The following is a 22,512-nucleotide window of genomic DNA, read 5'->3' as shown; positions in this document are numbered from 1 at the left end:
GAAATCATTTCTTTAAAAGACTTTCTTCCTTGTGCTTGCCGACACTATTCAACAGCCGCAGAAATGTTAAGCATGCTTATATTAACTTCAGTATCAGTTAGAACACTCAGTATCAACAACATCATTTCCTAACCAAAGTGAACTATCTGAAATTATGCATTCTTATAGAAATGACAGATCAGCTGTGCACAAAACTTTGGACCTGTTTACAATACCGATCCTTTTATTCAGAGCAATTTTAAAAGACATGTTACAATACATGCTGAAACACACTAAGTGCCTTTAAAAATAGTCTTGGAACTATGTTTTTCTGGATCTTTTAGAAAAGTAACATTCTGATAGAACAGCTAAGTATGATTAAGATAAACTAATTATTTATTCTGCTCAGAAGTAATTGTTGCGATATGAAGGTTTTCTGTGAGGGTGTATCATATGAGAACAACAGAATAAAACAATTGCAAAATGTTCCAGTACAAAAACACTGAAAATAAATACCTTGGAATTGAAAGATGTTATGAAACTTGGTGTATGACTTGCACTTCCCATAAAAACAGAGGAGTTAAAAGCAAAAGTTGACCATGACATTTTGAAGTAACGAGCTTTCGATAAGGTCTTAAAACTTAAGAATTACAGCAAATGCACGTAAAAAAATCTGATTAGTTTAGGATTTCAATTCAGAGATAAGGCATTACAAACCCCAAACTAGTCTGCATTCCATTCATGTGACAACAAACACCACAATCATTTAAAGTGCAAAAGCTACACAGTATTTAAATAACATGTCCACTACTAAATTTGAGAATTAATTACCTGTTTGGTATTTTCCCATGTAATTGTAAGAGAGCACATCTTTATTTTGCAGCACTGCCCATCAGCTGCAAACATCTGCATTGCTTCAACATGCTTCAACTCCATGTTTCTGTTACTTTCTGGCTGCAATAGTTTTAACTCTTGATTTGGCTTGTTCACAGCAATCAACTGTAAACGTCTTATGAGTTTCTACATGTCTTTTTGTCTCAGTGAAATCAATAGGAGGTAGGATATTTTTTAATCTTATTCTACATGAAATAAATGTTTCCCCAAAGTCTTTATCAATATGAAAAGCTGTGTCTCTGCATTCATCAACAATCAGCTAACGGAAAAGGCTAGTGGATTTTGCCAGCAGTAAAAGACCTAATCACTGCAAGATCAAGCCAGCTGTCAACTACAATCAGCTTGATTCGTTGCACTTTTCATATTCAATGGAAAATGTTGCCCAATACAGAGTTCTTTTGCAGTTATCAGGTCAAACTGGAGATACAAGAATACAGATAATTTAGCTTTAAAACCACATGAATTATTCGTTCCATTTGTATTTCTGTGGTATTACTAACTCAGTGCAAAACCTGAATACCAAAAAGATCAGGAAAATCATTACTGCTGGTATTTAATTTTACTGTTTCAAGTGACGGAAAACCATACCACCTGAAATTTAACAGTTTCCTTATTAACAGAGACTGCCTGAGATAAAAGGCAAACAGTACAGTCAGAATAGATACTACAGTCCCATGCGAATAACCTTTCCAGCATTTGCTGTATGCTTTTCCGTACATACATACATAAATCTTGCACACAAGATAAAAGCACGAGTCAGCAATAAAGCTAAAGCATGTGTATAATAGCGTAAGTCAAGAAACTGCAAGTCAAAGAAGACTGTAGCAAACCAAAACCTAGACCTAAGACTTTTTAAACACTAAAGAAAATACTAAGCCACATTAAAAATTTAAGTATCTAAAAATTACGATACTGTGGAAGATAAAAACCATAAAAAGCTGTAATTTACCTTGTCAAATTCACAAATTACATGAAAGTTCACCCTTTCTTTGTTCTTTCAAGAAAGTACTTCACACATGATTCAGTGCACTTACAGAAGAGATCCAGCCAAATGGGTCTCCATAAGGACACTTAATGAAGAACTGTATGTCCAAGCATAATACAGTGAACACTCCAGCCGTGTAAAGCACAGGCTTATTTTTAGCAAGCAAGAAAAGGTATGAGCTGAGAGTATGATCATCCAGTGGGAATAAGAGAAGAAAAACAAGTTCAACTCCCTTGCTCCTAAATTAGCCAAAGGGTCTTTCATTTTCTCCGCTTTGATCTGAGAAAGGCTGTAGGGGGAACAAACCTAACAACAATTAGATCTCGAGGCAAGTGCAGAGACAATAGAGAAATGGAAAAGTTCACTTGCCTGGGAAAAACATGAAGGTGGCAAACAGGTATGTTAGGTGTCCAAAGGCTAGATGGACAGGAAACTAAATGAACAAGTCGGTGAACACGGAAAGGTGTGTCAGAGAAAGGAGGCCACAGCAGCACTGCACAAGGAAAGCCACAGAGACTCTGGAAAAGATGAGAGGCAACACTAATCTGCAGATGACATAGCTATATAAAAAAAGAGAACTCTAAAGGTGCCCTGAAAAGGAACAGTTGGCCTGGTAAGTACCAGAAGAGTTTTCCGTGCAGAAGTGAAAGCTGCTCAGAAAGGGACAAGCTAAACTCTCAAGCTTCTGCAATTAAGCTCTTAGAGCTCTGCATGGCCACAGTGAATTTCATTATCTGCCTCCTGCAAGGAACTACAGAAATAAAAGAAAATACAAGTTCTATCTTCCCATACAGTAACTTAATGTTAAAATATATGGCTTAACTAAAAACAATACTCATGTGACTGTAAAAGGATACAACTATGACAAAAGGCATTGAAGGTTACAGTGCCAGTGTAAGGACTGTGAAAGCTCAGCAGTACTTCATGAAAAATAACAAATGAACTCTTTTAAGTAACATTTACTTTATGAGCTAATGTGTATAATGTTATGTGTCAGCTGAAGCAGTCATTTATTCTATTCTAGCTTTATATAAAGGCCAAGCAACTCAGGATCTCTGTGTGCAGTGACAATTGGAGGCAGTTCTCCACATGCTCCATTTAGTTAGAAATTTTGGGAAGAGAGTCAATTGTATAGCTCCATGTTCACAATACAAATATATTAAAATAAGTACTACAGTTAGAGGTTAAACAGACAGAACTTTTCATCCCCTCACTTCCATGGACATATGCAACTAAGTATTACTGTAAAACTGCAGAGCCATGCCTGAGGAAAAGCAAAGTCAGACCTGTAAAAGTAGAATCTAAAGGTGTAGACGGAGTAAAGAGTCCAGTTTAGGGTCTTTCCTCCTCTGCAAAATGTGAAGCCACCTGTTGACTGTTACAGACTAGAAAACCACATCTTTCTTCCTTGTAACTTGCTGAGCAGAACTATTTCTGATGCCCAGAAGAGTAGCAGAAATATGAAGTCTGCATACTACAAGTGTATGTAAGTGTCTGTATACCACAAGTCTGTATATGGTGAGTATCTCTCATATTCATACTCATACAGGTAGATATTTGATATCTAGAGTGACAGAGATCAAAGATTGTATGAATACATCGAGAAGGCATGGAGGAAAATTGTCCTTTCGCAATGTTCTAAGTGTGTTCCAAGAGTGTTTCCTGTTCCCAGTAAGTCAAACAACGTTAGGTTCCTCAAAACAAATTAAGTCAGATATTACAAGCTAGCATTAGTAATAAACTAATGTTATCATAATTAAGATTGTAACAGGAAAATTGCATGATATCAAATTATTCTTATAAAATGTAAGCATCTAGTAACTTTGTTTATTATAAATTGAAATATATTTGAGATCACACAGGGCATGTCACAACAGTGTTCATGACTTTCCAAACCCAAGAATGATGTGATTCTTCCTGAAAAGTTTACAAGAGGCCTCGGAGTGAGGTATGAGGTCAGGAGCATAGAAGTTCTTTCTTACAGATCTCATAGTTACTAGTGTGGTAGAGATTTTATCCTACATAACTATTATTTACTGAGGTGTGAAGTGACTGGGATTTCTAGTCCAGCAAGAATTCAAAAGCTATTTGGATACATTAAAATTAGCTTTAGACTATACTTCCCCCCCCTCCCCCCCATACACATACACTTCCTAATTTAATTCTGTTTCCCTTAAGACCTTTAATTGGATTAGTTTTTCTATTTTTTGAAGAGCAAGATTCTGCCAGCTGTCTGGAAAGTGCTTTAGACAGACTTATGAAGAACTAACTGTATCAGTCTGAGGAGAATCCATACTCTATTAAGCTGATCCAGGGCTTGAACAAGAAATCTGACAGTGCAGAAGACTGCTGTAGGGGCAGCAAGGCTCCCCTCTCTGAGGGGTGAAAATGATTCCAAGAATGTATGTATGTCTTAGGAAAGGGAACACCCTTGACCCGAAGTAGCAAATACAGCTACTTTCATCTCCTTAACAAAAGCAACATAGAAAGTTGCAACAGAAAATTATGAAAAATTGGAGCTAATTACTAGGGTTTTTTACATGGTCAAAATGTTCCAGGCAGCCTACAAGCAAATTTCTTCAGATTTTTTTTCCTTCTCTGCAAAATGTTAGAATTCCTTGTGCCTAAATTTTTTTTAATCGTCTTTTAATGGAATTAATTGCTTAGACTTTGCTATGGCACCCCTAAGTGAATCTAGATTTCCAGAGACTTAGTTATTTGTTCATTTTAAACAAATTTGATTAAAACCTGTCTTACATGAATTGCAGCCTCTTCCAAATACATTGTCCAATGTTACAAACAGAAAATACTTAATACTTAACAAGCTTATATTAAATTCAATTTGCAGCTCGGGTGTGAAGAACAACTTCTATTCCAGACTAAGCTCTTTATCCTTCTCCATTTCTTCTCTCTAGGGGTTACTACTTCTGTTAAAAATTTAACTTGCTTGCCTCTTTCCTCACAATTAATTTTTTTAATGTCCTTATCAATGGTCTAAGGAAACCTTAAAGTATTTCACCTGTGCAAGTATACTTGTGAGCCCCCATTCAGCCATCTTTGAAAATTCTTTCAGACACTTCTTAGAATGTATTTTAAAAAATCTGTCATATCATAAGAAACATATGGCAAAGTGTGTATTAGATATTTAATGTCTTTTATTGCACTTGTATGGATTGAATCATTAAAGCTAATGAACAGCATACAGGTCTACTGAATTATTTTGGCACCACATGAAAACCTATCTAAACTCTAAACCTAGAATTTGACAAGCCATACCACATGAACTCAAAGTCAATGTAGCTTTACTACTGTCACAATGGAATATGATAGAGACTGACTGCATCAGATGGCTACATCTACTCTCCATCAGCACGCTCTCCTAAGGTAAACCAGTAGTATTCAAAACTGCTTTATGTGTACATACATAAAGAAGTTTTAAGTTTATCTGTTAATGGACATTTCCTGAGCAATTTCCCCAGCATTAAAGTGCAACGGTCACCTGATGCTAAAACAGTTGGACTACCTGTTGTGAACCACCTGAATAGAAATAGTGGAGTTCAGTTCTGTTATGTAACCAGCACGGAATTTTAATTCTCACCTTTATCTACTGGTCACAGCTTCAAGACTAAGAAAACGTACAGGACTATGACCTTCTAGTGTGAAATGATGGTGAACTTTTCTTCTACACAAGTTTCTTTTACACTAAAGCTAGCACCAATTTCATAGTGAGTGATAAAAATCAGGTTCCATTTTGTATTTCTTGTCAACGGCTTCAGTCAATATCCATCAGGGAAAAAGCTTATTGATATCAGTCTTTTTAAATTGGGGAAGCAATTTTAATACAAGAAACAGCAAAAAATTAAAGAAAAAATAGTACAGGAGACCACAAGCTGCCATTTTATGTTCCCCAAGCAAATTATCAAACAGAAAAACAACTTAAACCAACTATAGAAAACGAGTATTGTCATCATATACAGATTGTTTGCATCACACTAGTCTACTTATACTCAAATCCACTTTACTTTTATCATGTTCTTGTATCTCATCCTTCTTTTCTCCTGAGCAGCATCTGCTTTCTTGTTTCCTTATCTTCAAAAAATTCCTGTTATCTCATTACCTTTTCATCTGGACAACCATTATCATCCAGCCAGTCCTCTTTCTGGTACTTCCTTTAAACACTTATCGACTTTTCCTATTGATGACTGGTGACTGCATCACGACTGGTGGCTCTCCAACCCCTCTCCTGTCTACCAGTGACCCCCAGTGGTTGCAACTATATTTGCTCTGTCTCACTGTTTTCGGGTGGCTGCTGCTTCTGTGGGATGAAGCTTGGATCACAAGCTAAAATACTGGGAAGTAAACAAGATCCCACCATTGTATGGCCACTGTTTCATGGCCACTGATCACACAATCAAGAATAAGTAGGTAGAAAGGAGCCTCTGGAAGTCACCCTGAAGGGGTTCAGTAACCCCTGCTCTGAGCAGTTCACACTGATCAGAACTTTATTTGGCTAGATAGAAATTCCACAGCAACCGGACAGTCTGTTCCAATATCCATTACTCTCGCCAAGAAAACATTTTTCCCAGTATTTAATTCGAATTTCCCTTTTTACAACTTGTGTTCAAATCCAACTGGCTCAGTTACACATGCAAAAAAAGAAAGGAAGAAGAGGAAGAGTCTTTTCTTGGAGAGAATACTTCTTCAGACACTGTCCAATCTCCCCGTCAAAAGGAAATGTTCAGTTACGTAAGTCTTATCTCCACGTATCTATATCTTTGTGCAGTGGCAGAAAGAGATCAGGCATAATGCCACTTCTAGGAAGGAAAGTTGTAAACAAAAGCAAACCCCAAAAGTTCACCTCACAAATAAGAAAACTTGTTAATTTACAAAAACTCACATAGTTTTTCCTTTAGACTGTTATGAAGAATGCAAAGCTCTTAGATGAGCACTTATAGGTAAGTACTCTTTCTGCAACAATGTACATTTCACTGTTTAAAGAGACCTAGCCTATTACCTCTATATCTTTGTTTTGAATTTAGTCTCTTAAAATTGAAGCATTTATATGTGATTTTAAGTTAACCATCATTAAAATAATTGCTGATCAAGCACGTTACTTTAAAGGACACACACACACACACAAATCATACTGCATATGACAAAATTACAATTAATAGGATTATCCAAATTGTATTCCAGACTGCACATCATTTTTTTCAAGACTATTGATTCAAACATTAAAGCAAACATTCATCCTAAAGTTTCTTATGCGTGTCACACTTTCAGCTCTATCTCTTTAGTCAGTAAAAAGCAATTATTTCATCATTAAAACAGTACACATAATAAAAATATACCTGAATGCAGAATATTTGATAAGATTTGAGCTGTCTTCAATGTTCCATTGGTTTGTATTGATTTGAGAGCTAGTCTAACATTCAGAATGCCAGTAACAGTGAATAAGCCTAATGCATTACGTAAATGTAAGCTGATTAAGTCCTTGATCCTGAAGCCACCTCTTTTTTCCCCTCCCCCTCTGATTTTAAACTTGTCAGAATTGAAAAATCGAAGTTTTATACACTTTCAAGGCCTACTTTGTACCATTTCTGGCATAAAACTCACCATAGGTTACATTAATATAAACCCTTCAGGCTTTAGTCTTGTGTTTTAATAGTTTCCTAAACTTGGTAAAAGTCCATTTTGAAGTGACTAGTTCCCTAATAAAACTTTAACATTGTGGCAAAACTTCCTTTTTTTTTTTTTTTTTTTAATAGATACTGAATGGTCGTAGGTATCAGTTTTATTAAAGGTCTGAGCTTTACCCATAAAAATTAACAGAAATCTGAACTAAATAAAAAGCCATGCTATCATACACTTTAGTGCTGCTAAGAAGTGAGATTGTAAGTATAATGCGCATGCCAGAGATCTGATTTCCAAAGATGTCATGTCTCAAATGAAGGAATGGAGAAATAGCCAGCGGAGGTCATGAAAGAGTTATGTTCCTCTAGCACATTATAGCACTATGATCTCACTACATTGTCAATATGACAATGGATGCAGGATAAATGGATCCACTCAGCAGAGGATATCAGCTAGGGTTCTCTACAGAAAAGGAACACAGAACGCAATACACGATTAGCTGCTTTGAATAGGGAAAAAAATTCCTTCCACTAGACCCACATGCCATACACAAAACAAGCTGCTAAGAGGTGCAAACTAAACCATTTTGTTGTTGCACTGTTTTTATGTGTGTGACTGCTAGATACCAGTTATCAGGCAATATGCGAGCACAGAATTGTTTAACCTGCGCAATTATTAACATTTTAGAGGTTTTTTTCTTTAAGACATTTCAGCTTGAAAACCTGATTTTTTTGCTTTTAAACCTTTTTAGGCATTATTTTACCATGAGAAGGAGCCCTAGATGTACTTGGAAATTGACAGTGCTTCATAGAGGCAATACAACAATGAATTAGTGATCCTCAAATCTTTATATTGAGATTTAAAAGTGTTTAAAAATAGTCAACTATAGGTACAGTGCCTCAGTAAAGGCAGGAGAATGGCCCTGAGCAAATGAGAACAGAACATGCTCTGTAGAGTCTTCATTATTATTGAGAATGAGAAGAGAGACAAGTAAAGTGAGTTTCATCTCAGGAGTAAAGGTTTTTAAGCCGTGGTAATTCCAAAAGAGATGTACTGCATTTTACTTAGAAAAGAGAGGATGTTCTAACCAGGATTCACTAAATGCCGCTGAAAAGGTTGCCTATGGTATGTAATATCTATTTTAAACTAGAAATCTATACATATTTTAGTAAAAAAAAAAAAAACAAAACAAAACCAAATCCACCAAAAACCAAACCAACAAACAAAAAACCAGGCACAGAAATTAACCAAGGGCATTAAAAAAAAAGAAAAAGAAGAAAAGTATGAAGAGGTGACTCTGAGGGGTATGCAGCCTCATCTACTAGCATCTGAAAACACCGCAATCCACAGATACATTCTTATGTATTAACATGGCTATGTCATAAATCAGTATTGGTGAGATAAACAAGAAAAGACATCTGGATAGGAAATATTAGTATGAAAGAATAATGCAGCTGTTTTGGGTTGTTTCTTGTTTTTTTTTTTCTTCACTCAGGATGAATAAGCCAGAGGAAGACAGATTAGAAAATACAGTAATTAGTAAGACTCTGGGGGCTTCTCACATCACACAAGTGACTTATTTTCTAGACAGAAAATTTAGAGTAGTTCATGAAAGCCACACTCTCCCATTCACCTTATGACAAAAACAAACAAGCCACAATAGAACAAGATCTCTATATTTTCCATCAGTTCTCACCACAATATATCTTAAAATACAGTAATTTTAAAACATCAAACATTTAAGTGGAATTGAGCCAAAACCTGTATTAATTATTACATACCCCATTTTCTGTACGCTTCTCCATAGGTATATTTATGCCATTTCTTTGATTTTGGGCTTGACGTCCACCTAAAAGTAAAGCATCGCTCTTAGTGCAAAGTTCAGTTCTCAACACAAATGGTTTTCACTCCTGGATTCTGTTCTTTTCAAGAACTTTCATATAAAATTTTTACCTGTGAATTTTTATTCTGCTAGTACCAACTCTTTTTTATTAAGCTGTTCTTTGTAAGCAGTGGAATCAGCAGAAATAAAGCATTTAATTCACAGACTTCCTCTGTAAAATGTACAGACACGCAGCTCTGCTTTTCTGACTTCTGATTAGGCAATGATGTCATGAAAGGGAACATACCAGAAACCTCAGCTCAAAGCAGTTAAGGACTCAGCCAAAATTTGAAATTCAATTGTTAGAAGTAGTCAGATTAGTCGAATGAGTAATGATAATCTGAGCATGCAAATGCACATCTCACTTCGAGATACCTTTCCTATCCTCCAGTCTGACAGCCATTAGTATATAATGCACTGCCTCAAGTCTTCTTATAAATTAAGTCTATACTAGTTAGATCAGAAAACTAAAATCCTTCTATTTAAGTCTTTTAAGAAAGCCCCACTTCATCGAGCACTTCTTTCATACAACACTTTTCCTGCAGAACCAAGCAGACAAGCGATCTTTCAAGGTGTGAATTATTGCCACTATAAAAATATATCTACATTAAGTTCTGAGAAAGCAAAGCCACTGACACTTCTGCCAATAATGTCTGTAAAATAGATTCTAATTTCTATGGAAGTCAAAGTACTTTACTGGTTCTTTTCTGTGAGCAACTGAAAGAGAACAGCAGTCAGAAAGAACAATCCCACCTTCTCAAGATTTAGGGACTTTATCTCAACAAGAAAAAAGTATGCATTAAGCCTCTAATACCCATCAACATTTCTGGATCAGAATTAAGCAGAACAGAAACCAATTTTACTACAAAAACATTGCTAAAACTCAAAGTAATTATTCTAGAGAAGGGAATTTAAGAATGGCAATACATGTGCCACTGAGAAAGGTTCAAAATGGTTTTGGTATAGGGAAGTTGCATTACACATACATCTACTGAAGTTCACTGAAAGAACTGATATTCAAACTCACTTGAGACAATTTTTAAATATGATTAAGTTACAACACTACAGGATAAATGTACTTACTCTGTTCATTACTTTCAGCTGGTGACTCCTCATGACGAAGAAAAAATTTCACCTCTTCTCTGCGGGGACCCCATTTCTGTAGGTGGTCATACATCATGTGATCAAAGGGTATGGGGCGTTCTAAAAGTAAAAGATCAAAAGACTTCTCACAAAAAAATTAAATTAAGCAAAGTTAAGTGCAGCTCTCATGAAGAATCAGAAGGTCTTTCTTGGTAGCAATTCAACCTATCCGATACATTTTGTATTACGCAAAGAAAAAAAGCACCAACATGCAACAGCTGCATTGTATTAAAAGCTAGACAGTTACTATAACACGGCTCACTGCTTAACAGCAGTACACAACCATTTTCCAAAACCATACAAGAAATCACAGTGTTTAGAAACCCTAATTTAGGAATTCTTTATCACAACCTTTTTCACAATGCTGATCTTTGCATCTTTGCTCTCCATCACCACCAGAGGGATATTTTGTTCTATTATTAAAGTGATTAATTCAATTTGAACCTCCAGGTTTCCACTCAGACTAAAAGCCTTATCATTATACTGACATTTCACCTCCTAAGAACTTGAGCAGGTGCTCCCACTCCAATACACTATGCCAGACATTAACTTCCAGTATATGTGGAATTCCTGGCAAATCTTTGAACAAATAAGGGCTGAGTTCTATGCAGCAGTCAGTCTTTTTGTTTTCCTCCAAAGAAATATAAAACATTCTCATAATGAAGTTATTTCTTCCGAACTGGTCAAATACACTATTACTAGGAGGCCGCATGCTATATATTTAGTATTTCAAAATGAGAAAAAACCCACCCAAAAACAACAAAAAAGAAACCCCAAAAATCAAAAGCAAAGTTTCCCCTGTTTCCATAATTATACTTGCATTTATTTTTAAAGTTTTAGGGTAAGAAAATCTCCCCTTTAAGATCTAATACTAAGCATAGAGTTAGAAGATATCTTCTAATCAGAATAAAATTATACTAGAAGACATTTAACTAGCTTTCCTACATGCAGCACCATGTCAAACCAATATTACTACAGGAGATCAGGCTTGGCTGGAAACGAAAAGGTGGAGTTTGCATCCTTCACTGTGCAAAGCAAAATGTTCTCTGCCCCCAAAAGCCAAACCACAGTATCTCCTACCAGGCACAGCACCACTGACAGTTTGTTATCCATTTCATACTTAACCTGTTTGACTTGAGAAGACAAAATGATTCAAAGATATAACAGGTATCTTGGAGAAAGCTTGGGAAACCCACATCGCAAATATACCTTTTTATAACGAAAGTTACCTAAATTTATGAATTTATGTGTATTATGAACTACATAAATGTATACATGCCTTGATACTCTTGGGATACTCATCATATTTAAGAAACAATACATTTTTATGGCTTGATTCACAAGCGTCTTGTCAGAATTTGTGACTTCAAATAGGTATAATGATTTGCACAAATTCACCATACTCGATCTAGCTGCTTTCAGTGGGGAAGGGTCATTTAAACCACATGCTAGTTATGTCCATCAGCTGACTGGTTACTCATCTTCCTAACACACACCCGCCCCTCAAAAAGCCCCCACAACACCTGGATTTAAAAAGATAGACGTTTATCTTTGTATTTTGCTGTTCCTTGCTCAAGTAGACTCCAAGAGCCACTGTCAACAGTGTTTACATACACATGAACAAGGTCAGGGCCTTATTACAACTCAGTTCTTGAAAAGGAATTTTAAAAACATGATTTTCAGGTTTTTCAACTCCTAAAGTAAAGTAAGATTTCAAGCGCTTTGAAGCATACCCACTAAGACTTCAGTATAAGCCTTCTAAAGATCAGAGTGTAAAAGTTTTTAAATGGTTTAGTTCAGAGACCCAGAAGATAATCTTTAGGAATCTTTCCCAAACAGAAAAATTTCTAACTAAACCTAGCAAAAAACTAAAGCTTAATAAAAAGGCATCAAGAAACTGGATGTCTGAACAGGGTTGGGCTAAATCTGGAATGGTGAGGAGTGGCTGCAGCATTACTCCTGGTTAGGCTGGAGTGTCATTAAAAGGCCCTGATCCCAGGAGCAATTCAAAATAAAAGGTTTCATTTCCATAATGTACCTTGAAGAATCAAGGCTAGTATTTTTCAGACATAACCATGGAGAGAAATGGGAAAGACACGTTCAACTACTTCTGCAATTTTTCTTAAAAAAAAAAAACCAAAAAAAAAAACCCACAAAAAAAACAAAACCCCCAAACCAACTTTGGGATATGTTGCCCTAAACTAGACAGAAAACAGGTTAAAATAATATCAACATCATCACTTAAGAAAAATGTAGCAGCACTAATTATCCTGCACAACTTAGCTACATGAAACACATTCAGAAAAGAAAGAAGATACGGACATTAACACTCGACACAAGACATGATGAGAATTGAAGTCCCCATCCCTTCCTTCAGTTAAAATCCTCTAAGTCTATAAAAATTGCAGAAAAAGCACAATCTTATATTTGCTGTAAATTAGGATAGCACAGAGATACTTTCTGGAAATACCTGTTCTTTAAGGATGAAAATCAAAACCAAAACAACCAACCTGCAGTTAAACTTTATAACAGTTGTTATAGCTTCAGACACACTTGTCAGTAACTGTTTCACAATACTATTTCAAACTTCCATTTTATTAAGTTTAAATATAGGAGAATGAAGAAAAGGTGAAACAGGAGAACAGGTGTAGAGTAATAATAAACAGGCGGGATCCCTGTACACGAACACCACATTAAAAACAATCATCTAGAGAATGTTTTCATTAATAACTAAGTGGAAGACCATCATATGCATATATCCATCATTATTTGCAAAAACTGCTTCAGATTTTAAGTTGGATGAAAATTCTGGAAAACCTTTGAGACCTGAGCTAGACTCCTTTCAAGTACAAAGTTCTGAGGATGGGCTAGTTTTAAGTATTCTGAAATGTCTGAAGCACCCTGAAAGACCACAACATAGATACTGAATCAATGTTTTATAAGAGATTTGCCAAAAAACTTTCTGTTAGAACCCTATGTCCACTATTTAAAACAAAGTTTTGTTACTTCAGAAGCCCTTCTAATCCTGATTACAAGTATTCTGCTGTTTGTAATAAACACATTTATTCCTGCTGTACATGAAACCACAATACTGAGTAATGGATTATCTCCATAGTTGGGGAGTCAACTGCAAGATCAGAAATTAGTCTTTTCCCTCTCAGGTTTGCAGAAGTACACTTGTAAATAACTCTCTCTTTCAGAGTCACTTGTCTCTATGTTACCACTAAATTGAGGAAGATAAATTAATACCAATTGCTGAAGGGCATTCCAGATGTAGATTAAGTAAATAGTTCAGTACTTGGTGGATTTAAAAGGTTGAAATCCATTCTCTCTTAAACACACAAGCTCCTAGCATCACACCTGTCTTTCCTCTTTACCAAGTGCTATTTGCAATAGCTGGGGAATGAGGAAGAACATTCTATGTTTTTTTTTTTTTCCTGTAACAGCATGAGAAATTCATGCAAACAGAGGAAGCTTCAAGCTGACAAAGCACAATGTACTAATACATCAGACACAGAGACTTTTTCAGCTATTACTCACCTCAAGAAACTAGAAAGAAGGGGGAACACAGAATGAAGTACAAAAATGAAACACAAATAAACCAAATGTTTATGTCATGCAGCTCTAATAAGAATCAGTTTCGTAACCCTAACACAAACAATACCTAAACTATTTTACAACTCTTGGGAAACTCAACCATTTCTTTGTCACACAAAAAAGCAGAGAGAAAAGCTAACATAATAAACAAATATGTTTTCCAGCAGTTAAGCTATTGTAAGCCTCCTCTGAACACTAGAAATCTTACGTAAATTTTGAAGTTAAACTTTCATGTATTTTAAGAACATTTTTCTGGAAGACAAATTGTCTCTGCCACCCTCTAAAAATAAAATTATTTCTCATTCAGAAGAGAAAGTTTGTTAGAAGAGACAGTATTTTGCTAGATTGATAGAGTTTAGGAAATGGAGAAGCTTCTGGGCACACAAACTGGGTTTTGCACCTGATAATAAAACTACAATATAGAAGCCCTGTTGCTTTGAATTTGAGTACACATGTATTATTCAGTGGGGCTACCTAGAAGAGGCTGTGGCAACCTACAGAATGGAGGAATTAAGCACATTCACAAGAGGACAGGTATGACAGTGTGCTTTTAGTGAGAGCTACGATTAGTCATCTGTGCAACACAGACTACCAACAAAAAAGACCACTTACGATGTATGACAAAAGCTAATGTGTTTATTCAACCCATGATTTTCTGTATTAACTTCTAGTTTTAATTTTACTTTCAAAAATGTCCTCTGAAAAACATTTGTAGCCCTCTCTTGAGGATAAGGGTTGAGGGGTCAGAGACAGCACAATAGAAGAGAAAAAAAACCCACACTTTCACTGGCACAACATGCCACAATTTCATTGCAAATTGCTTTACACTTCCCACTCAAAAACATAGTTTAAGTTTTTTCTTGTTGTATCTGTTGCATTTAACTGTTTAGACATGTTTTCTACATCAGATTTCTGCTCCAGGCAAAACTATTTTTAAAAACTTCAGGGGAAAGAGTTCAATTCAGCTCTCAGCAGCAGCTGAGGAAAAAATTATCATATTTTAAAAAATCATAAAAAAAAAAAATCAGGTTCCTTCACTGAGAAATTTATATACCCCACACTTTGGGGCAATAAGCTGAGGCCACCAACACACGGGGGGGGGGGGCAGGGAGAAGGGGGGGCTGTTTAACAGTATTCTACAGTTAAGAGCAACAAACAAAATGCTTGTGTGCTTGTGCTGTAATTCCTGTCAGAGAGATTTAAAATCAATGTGCAGAACATCTTTTTTGCTGGCAGTACAGGCATGTCACAGATCCAGAAACACATGCAAGTGTTTAATTTTTTTCTGTCACTTTCTCTAGTCTTTTCTGTTCTACACTTTCAATGGAATAGATTTATGTAGTTATGACCTTGGGTATTTAGCAAGTGAAGTTAGATTTGTGAAAGCACCTACACGCAAGTTTTTAAAGCAACTTGGAGCCACAAAGCCATTTTGGAAAGACTGACAAACCCATTCAATACGTAGAAGACTGGGGCAGGACTCTGCTCCTGAATGGAGGTATTTGTATATAGATGTCTACTTCAGACAACTGGGTGAGGTCCAACGCTCAAAGTGGAGTAGATAACAACTAGTGAGATCAGTGACCTTCATGTTCTACTCACAGTAATATCTAGATCTCCACTGACTATAATGGGACCAAAGATGCATAATTCACAGGGTAGATACCCAAAATTTAGTCTTAGTCTCTCCATCACAACTTCCTGAAGAAGTTTTATTTCGCACTTCCTAGAAACTTTTAGCTTTATGTATCTAACACTTTGAGATATATTACATCCACAAATACACTTTCTCCACCATAGAAGTTATAGAAATCATGTGCTTGCATTTGCCATAGTTGCATGGTCTAAGTGTCCCACAAAGATGCTGTGGATCACTTTTCTGGTTTCCAGTAATCCTCTGAAGCTAGTTGACAGCATTTGCTATACTTTTTAAAAAGTACATCCTCAAAGTATTGTGAGAGGAGAAAAACAAATCATATCATACATGTACACTTTCACAGAGAAGTGACTGGAAATATTAGGGATATTCGAGTTCCCATCCAGTTAGGAAATAGCTTCTTGAGGAATCCTCTCCCTTTACAAAGTCTTAAAACAGTTTAGAAAAGAAGAATAGCTCCCCAGGAGGAAAATATTCTAGATTGCTAATACTTAAAAGCTCCAAAGGCATATGAATAATGCTCATTTTGTCTATTTGACAAAAAAACCTGACCAAATTAAAACCCCTCTAAGTAAAATTTAAGAATTCAATATCAAGTTATGACCTCCTCAGTCTTCTTATAAAAAAAGATAACAAACAGCTCAAGCAGGGGTGACCTCAGTAACTTAAGTGATGAGAACCTGCCTAAATGTTATCCTCAGCCATCCACTGATTCTACTCCCATTCATACACTGATATACTATAACCTGGAGTTTGTACTACATATGCAATCCCAAGAATCCATCTAGGAACAGAATACATAATAGGGCTGTTTGGATGCACTCCTGAAAAGAACTGCCCATCCCATTATTCTGTAACACACATGGGATATGGGCACTACTACCTGCCCCAAGGAAGGCTACAAAATGTTTGAGATGAAATGTTCACAAAGAAACTGGAGATACTATGTCCAATTCTGGCACAGTTCTGTCTGCAGAACATCTGCTGTTCATGACACAGAAGGAAAAAGATCTATACCCATTCATAAATTTCAGGCTGTGTTCACATGCCTAAGTGAGGAAACAGGATTTGAAAGCATGCAGGTGGTAATCTGCATCCACTGACTGTAAGAGAAGATAACTGAGCTTCTGTATCATCATTTAAATACCCTCCACCTGGTATATGCTGCATGCCTATTTGAAATAAATGGCTTCTAGAAGTGAAAATACACACAAACACCCCCTTTTTTTTCCAAGGTGGGGATACTGTATACTTTGTTTACGTAATGTGAAAAACTGAAATACAGAACACCACTGTATCTTAAGCATGCATTTCATCAAATATTCCATCTGAGAAGAAAAAAAAAAAGAAAAGTCAAGATTTGCATTAATCTCTACAGATACTGAATTACCATGCTTTGCATCAAAGTTTGCCAGGACAAAAAAGTATAATTTGAAATCATTAATATTGAAAAGTTAGTCTTACCTTTTTTATAATTGGTACATATATTTAAATCAATTTCCACTGAACATTTTACTTACCATTTCCACGCCACACTTCAGCCAGATGGCAGCTTCCTTCTCCAGGCTCTTTGCAGAACTCTACTACATCACGACAGGTTGTTTCTGGTGTAATTGGAACTTCTGTCAAAATCTGTTCATTGTTGCTCAGAAACACAGTTAATATCATCTGAAAGAAAAAAAAAAAAGCAGAATATTAAAGAAAGAAAAAAAGAGACAAGAATAAGATTATGGCTAAGATTTATAATCCCCCTGTAAATGCTAATGTATGCTTATGGTTGGTTGCCACAGTCCGTCAAAGTAGTTTTCAGTTTCTTGTAACTTTGCCAAAGCTTTACTCCTTTGTGTTGAATTTTTTTGACAGTGCATTGAATTGACTTTTTTGGGGTGTTTTTTTGGGTATTTTTAAAGGCTTCAGTTGAAATGGTTTAGTTCTGTCTGAAAATACGCCTGGGACAGAAGGAACAAGTTTTGGCTATGTTAGATGCTTGGAATTATATCATTTCAATGTTGCAAATGAATTTGTACTTCAGCAAAGTAACCTGAAGGTGGCAACCCTTTGCATGATGGATGTCACTTGCAATTTGTCTGAAGATAGTTACATTTGGTTGAATTGCAAACCTTTGGTTAAATGGTAAGCCTCAGAGTTTTAAAGAAAAATAGGGGGAGAAAAAAGTTAAATTTGTCAAGTCATCTTTTCAATATACTTGCTAGAGCTAAAAACCTCTGAAAAGTCACTTCTATCTGTACTTCTTTGGCCCCACCCCCTGAGCTTGCTCTGTTGATCAGATGTAGATACAACCTCACCATAGTGGTACTAACTGTGCTCTCTTCACTCAAAGTTACAACATCAAAATACTGTTTTTCCTCTAGTAACTGCTCCCAGCCATTCCAGCTGGAAAGTAGCCACAAAACAGAAAATAACTATTCTTCCCCTCCCCCCACTCTTTACAACATTCACGATGACTTGACATAAAGGAAAACAGAAAGAAGGAAAAGCGGGGTGAAATCTATGAAGGAAAAAGCCTAGCACTATGGGATGCCATAAACTTCTGTTCCAGTTCCTTGCTGCACCTTAAATGCATGTCTGCACAAACATCTACCCAGAGATACTCCCATCCCTCTTCATGTTACCAGGTGTAACTTGCCATAAAGTGAAACACTCAAAACCTGTTTACATTAACTTAACCCACCTCACCCCCCTGGTGCCTACATACTATGATATGATCATTAATAATATGTTCATTTACTACATTCCCCTTATTAAGGTCCATCTCCTTATGCAGTATTCTCCATTTATTTGTTCTGTAGGCCCTCATGTAATTTACTTCAAACACTGGAAGTGTATAGTTAACAGCTGGGGGGCTCGTTAAAAGGAAAAGATAAAGAACTTTCTACCAAGAAACAAAGTCCTAATACAATGGTGCTAAAGTGATTTATTTTTTCTTGTGTTGAGGACCAATACATGTTGTATTCAAAGACAAGTATTCCTACATTACACTAAAGCCTCTGAAAGACACCGCACCCTAAGCACCTCCTTAAAATTAAACAGGTGCTTTTAACCTGGAGTATTGTGTGCAGTTCTGGTGTCCTCAACATAAAAAGGACATGGAACTGTTGGAACAAGTCCAGAGGAGGGCCACGAGGATGATCAGGGGACTGGAGCACCTCCCGTATGAAGACAGGCTGAGGAAGTTGGGGTTGTTCAGCCTGGAGAAGGCTGCGTGGGGACCTTCCAGTATCTGAAGGGGGCCTATAGGGATGCTGGGGAGGGACTCTTCATCAGGGACTGTAGTGACAGGACAAGGGGTAATGGGTTAAAACTTAAACAGGGGAAGTTTAGATTGGATATAAGGAGGAAATTCTTTCCTGTTAGGGTGGTGAGACACTGGAATCAGTTGCCCAGGGAGGTTGTGAGTGCTCCATCCCTGCAGGTGTTCAAGGCCAGGTTGGATGAAGCCTTGTGTGGGATGGTTTAGTGTGAGGTGTCCCTGTCCATGGCAGGGGGGTTGGAACTAGATGATCTTGAGGTCCTTTCCAACCCTAACTATTCTATGATTCTATAATTCTCTGCACTTTAATTTCCCAACTGCAGTCAAAATACTTTTCTGTAAACTAAGGGATGGAACAGAAATAATGTTATGTTTAAAAAGACAAAAGATACCACAATAATATGTCCCTACAGAATGTGACAAGATTTTGTCTGCAAAGAAAGTTCTTTCAGATCTTTACAGTAAATAAAATGTGGCATCACATGTTGAGTCACAAAGACTAAACCTCGTTATTTTAAAGCTCTTCATTAAATGCACACTCTCCATTTAAGTAGAGCTGTGCTTCAATTTGCATAGGCAATTCTTAAAAACATTCATAATACTTTTATCTGTGGGACATATACATGTACCAAACTGGAGATTTACATTAGTAACAGCTAGATACTGGGCGAGAGCAGTCAATAGGATTCCAAATTCCAAGGACAAATTCCAAGAAAGCCCAGGCTTCAAGCTCTCAGTCTCCTCGTCAGTCCTCCAGGCTATTTTAGTCCATGCTTCTATTCTTCCTCAGCCTGCCAAGTCTGTATCCTGAAGTCTTCAAGTAACTACAACACAAGAAGCAGTCATCCAGGGCTTTGTGTATACTAAAATTCACCTCCAAGTTTCTCCAACAGCAGCATTAAAGGAAACTATAGAAAAAGCTGTGGTACGAGATAGAAGGAACTATAGCAGGCAGCCTCAGATAGCAACAAAAGTGCCTGTAACCACTTACTATAAAGCAGCTCACTATGTTATTTTTTCCCTGTAGAAGATTCAGATGTAATCTGAATATTCAGCGGCTGTGGAATCTTTTCCAGAATAAATATCTGATGTGGAATCTAGTAGTGCAATTTGACCTTAGATTTAAGAAGAGTCATGTATGAACATAAAACAACAGGCTTTAGAAGAGGTCATTCTGCTGCAGCCTCTTGGCCTCAGGCAGGATCAACTATACCTATCTTATTCTGCAGAGATGCTTGTTTAACCTGTTCTGAAAAGCCTTTCATGATGGAAATTCCACCATTGCCCTGAACCATCCACTCCAGAAATCCTGGATTCCTGTTGCAGTGAGAATTTTCTTAAAGTCTAGCCAGAGCTTTCCTTGCCACTATTTAAATCCACTAGTTCTCCTAGCCACAGGGATGACAGAAAACCCTTCCCCCCACCATTTTTTTCTTTTTCCTCTGCAGTTAAATTTGAGGAACATATAAAAAGTAAATTAAGTTAAATTGAACACCATCAATTTGACAGTTATTAATGCCAATGTTAAGCTTCCCTATAACATGTGATAGTAATTTCAAAATAAAACCCAAGTTCCTCCAACATTATGAGAATACCAAGAGACCCTGGCTTCACAAAAGCAGTATGCATCGTATCATCACTTCTGTATCATTTGCCTGAAAGACTTGTTATCTTACCATGAAAGGATAAATACAGTGGCTTACCATTGTGTGGTTTTACACGGTTTTGATTTTTTTTATTGCTGTAAAGGTAACACTGGCTCAGAGAACTTGTTTCACGTATTCCAGATTATCTACCTGCATCTGCAGACAGGCTGAATATGAAAGAAAAACCTTGGAGGTATGAATTATCCCACAGATTTCTGTAAATTCTCCATAAATTCAGACCTCAACCACTATACAAACTCAACAGTCCCCTTTACAGCAAATTTTGGCCTGGTGTTGCATCTCCAACACACTGATTGATTGTCTCAGCTTAGAGTGCATCAGAAGTACTGCCTTCTGCAAGGCTGGATATCACTCACAATATCATCTACTAGACAGCCCAGGGAAAGGTATCTCACTAATGAGGAAGCAAGGTGCTGTAGCCAGCTATTGGCATACTATTCCTCAGGCAAATTTGGTTAAGTAAGGATTTATTTTTACTAGGCTGTCCGAGTAATACCAAAGGAACCAAAATACTGTGCTGCATGTCCTGAAACACACACAAACAGACTCAAAATATTGAACATTATTAATATATTGCAATAATAATTAGATTTTCAAGTCAGTGTAGTAGCTGTCCCTATTTGTGGTGGGGATGAGTAAGAATCAGAGGTATTTCATAGAGATAAAATACAAAGAAGCACTAATGGAACCTGGTAATTTGCTACTGAAGAGTAAGAGTGAAGCATAGATATGAAATACATGGTACATCCACTGAAGTATATTAGCTTTATGAAACATTCTTAGCCAAAGATTAAGACACAGGAGAACTGGTAATTTAAAATAATTAATCAAAGGATTTAATTCCTAAATAGCATCAACTATAAAACCCATTGTGCCAAATGAGATTGTAACCATTGCAGCATTTCTTTGATAATCTCTCCATCCATAGAATCATAGAATCATAGAATGGTTAGGGTTGGAAAGGACCTCAAGATCATCTAGAATCATTCAATCATTCAACATTTTTAATAACTGGACACAATGTCACACAACAGAATCAATCTGATTTATGAGTAAGTCACCTCAGGTCTTCTATATCATGTATTTTTCTCACAGTGAACACCAAGCTCCAAATTTTAGACTTCCCTCCTCCTCCTCAACCCACGCATGGATGTTTTCTGTTACTCTCCTCTACTGCTCCTGCTACCAAACCAATGGCTTTACTCCAACTTTTACGAATTCTCATCTTTCTGTACTCTTCTTTTTAACCTCCTTGCAAACTCTAGTATATCCCTTCACAGTTCAGGTCTTTTACACGCAAGGTAAGCTGTATCAGACATCACAACCGGCCTTCAAACCTGCTTTGTCATCTCACTCCTCAGCTTACAGATGACCTCTTCCTAGGAGAGCCTCAGAATCAGCAGAGCCCAAATCTCTGTCCAAGAGATGCTTGGACTGAGAAGTCCAGTAGTTGTACATCTTAAGAATGTTGTCTCCCCTTTCTCCATTCCTACCCCAGTTCTCCTCTTTCAACCACACTTCCTGTGTTATTTAAAGAACACAATCATCCCTGCAGTTTCTTGAGGAGGTAGAAAAGAGGGATATATCTACGAGATCTTTATCCTCACTTATTATACCATCTCTTTTTACAGCTGGATAATGTCACCTACAGAAATTTCAACAGGTGTCATCCATAGAGATTACACAATTTTATCTTTCTGGCCCTGATCTCTTGCTAAGGAAGCTAAAATGTTGACAGTCTTCAGTTAACTCTTGTGAATGCCTACCTATCAATTAAAGTTCCATATGGCTGTAACATTTAAT

The 22,512-nt window shown here is 36.7% G+C and overlaps 1 protein-coding gene across 7 annotated transcripts in view; it reads right to left on the bottom strand.

Moving 5' to 3' along the window:
• The window catches only part of PPP1R13B (protein phosphatase 1 regulatory subunit 13B), a 72,034-nt gene that overhangs the window by 26,827 nt on the left and 22,695 nt on the right, over positions 1–22,512 (bottom strand). For 6 of the 7 annotated variants that reach the window (XM_065684706.1, XM_065684707.1, XM_065684705.1 and 3 more), the window contains exons 2-4: positions 17,292–17,439; positions 10,458–10,577; positions 9,274–9,341 (exon numbers count right to left, since the gene is read on the bottom strand). In XM_065684706.1, coding sequence (XP_065540778.1) covers positions 9,274–9,341; positions 10,458–10,577; positions 17,292–17,439 — 336 coding nt within the window. Of the gene's footprint in view, positions 1–9,273; positions 9,342–10,457; positions 10,578–17,291; positions 17,440–19,687; positions 19,810–22,512 lie in introns of those variants that run through there. The other variant, XM_065684711.1, reaches the window with a different exon arrangement.

This window comes from Lathamus discolor, chromosome 6 (genome assembly GCF_037157495.1).
Source record: "Lathamus discolor isolate bLatDis1 chromosome 6, bLatDis1.hap1, whole genome shotgun sequence".
Lineage (NCBI taxonomy): Eukaryota > Metazoa > Chordata > Aves > Psittaciformes > Psittacidae > Lathamus > Lathamus discolor.
This window is presented reverse-complemented; position numbering and strand designations above follow the sequence as displayed.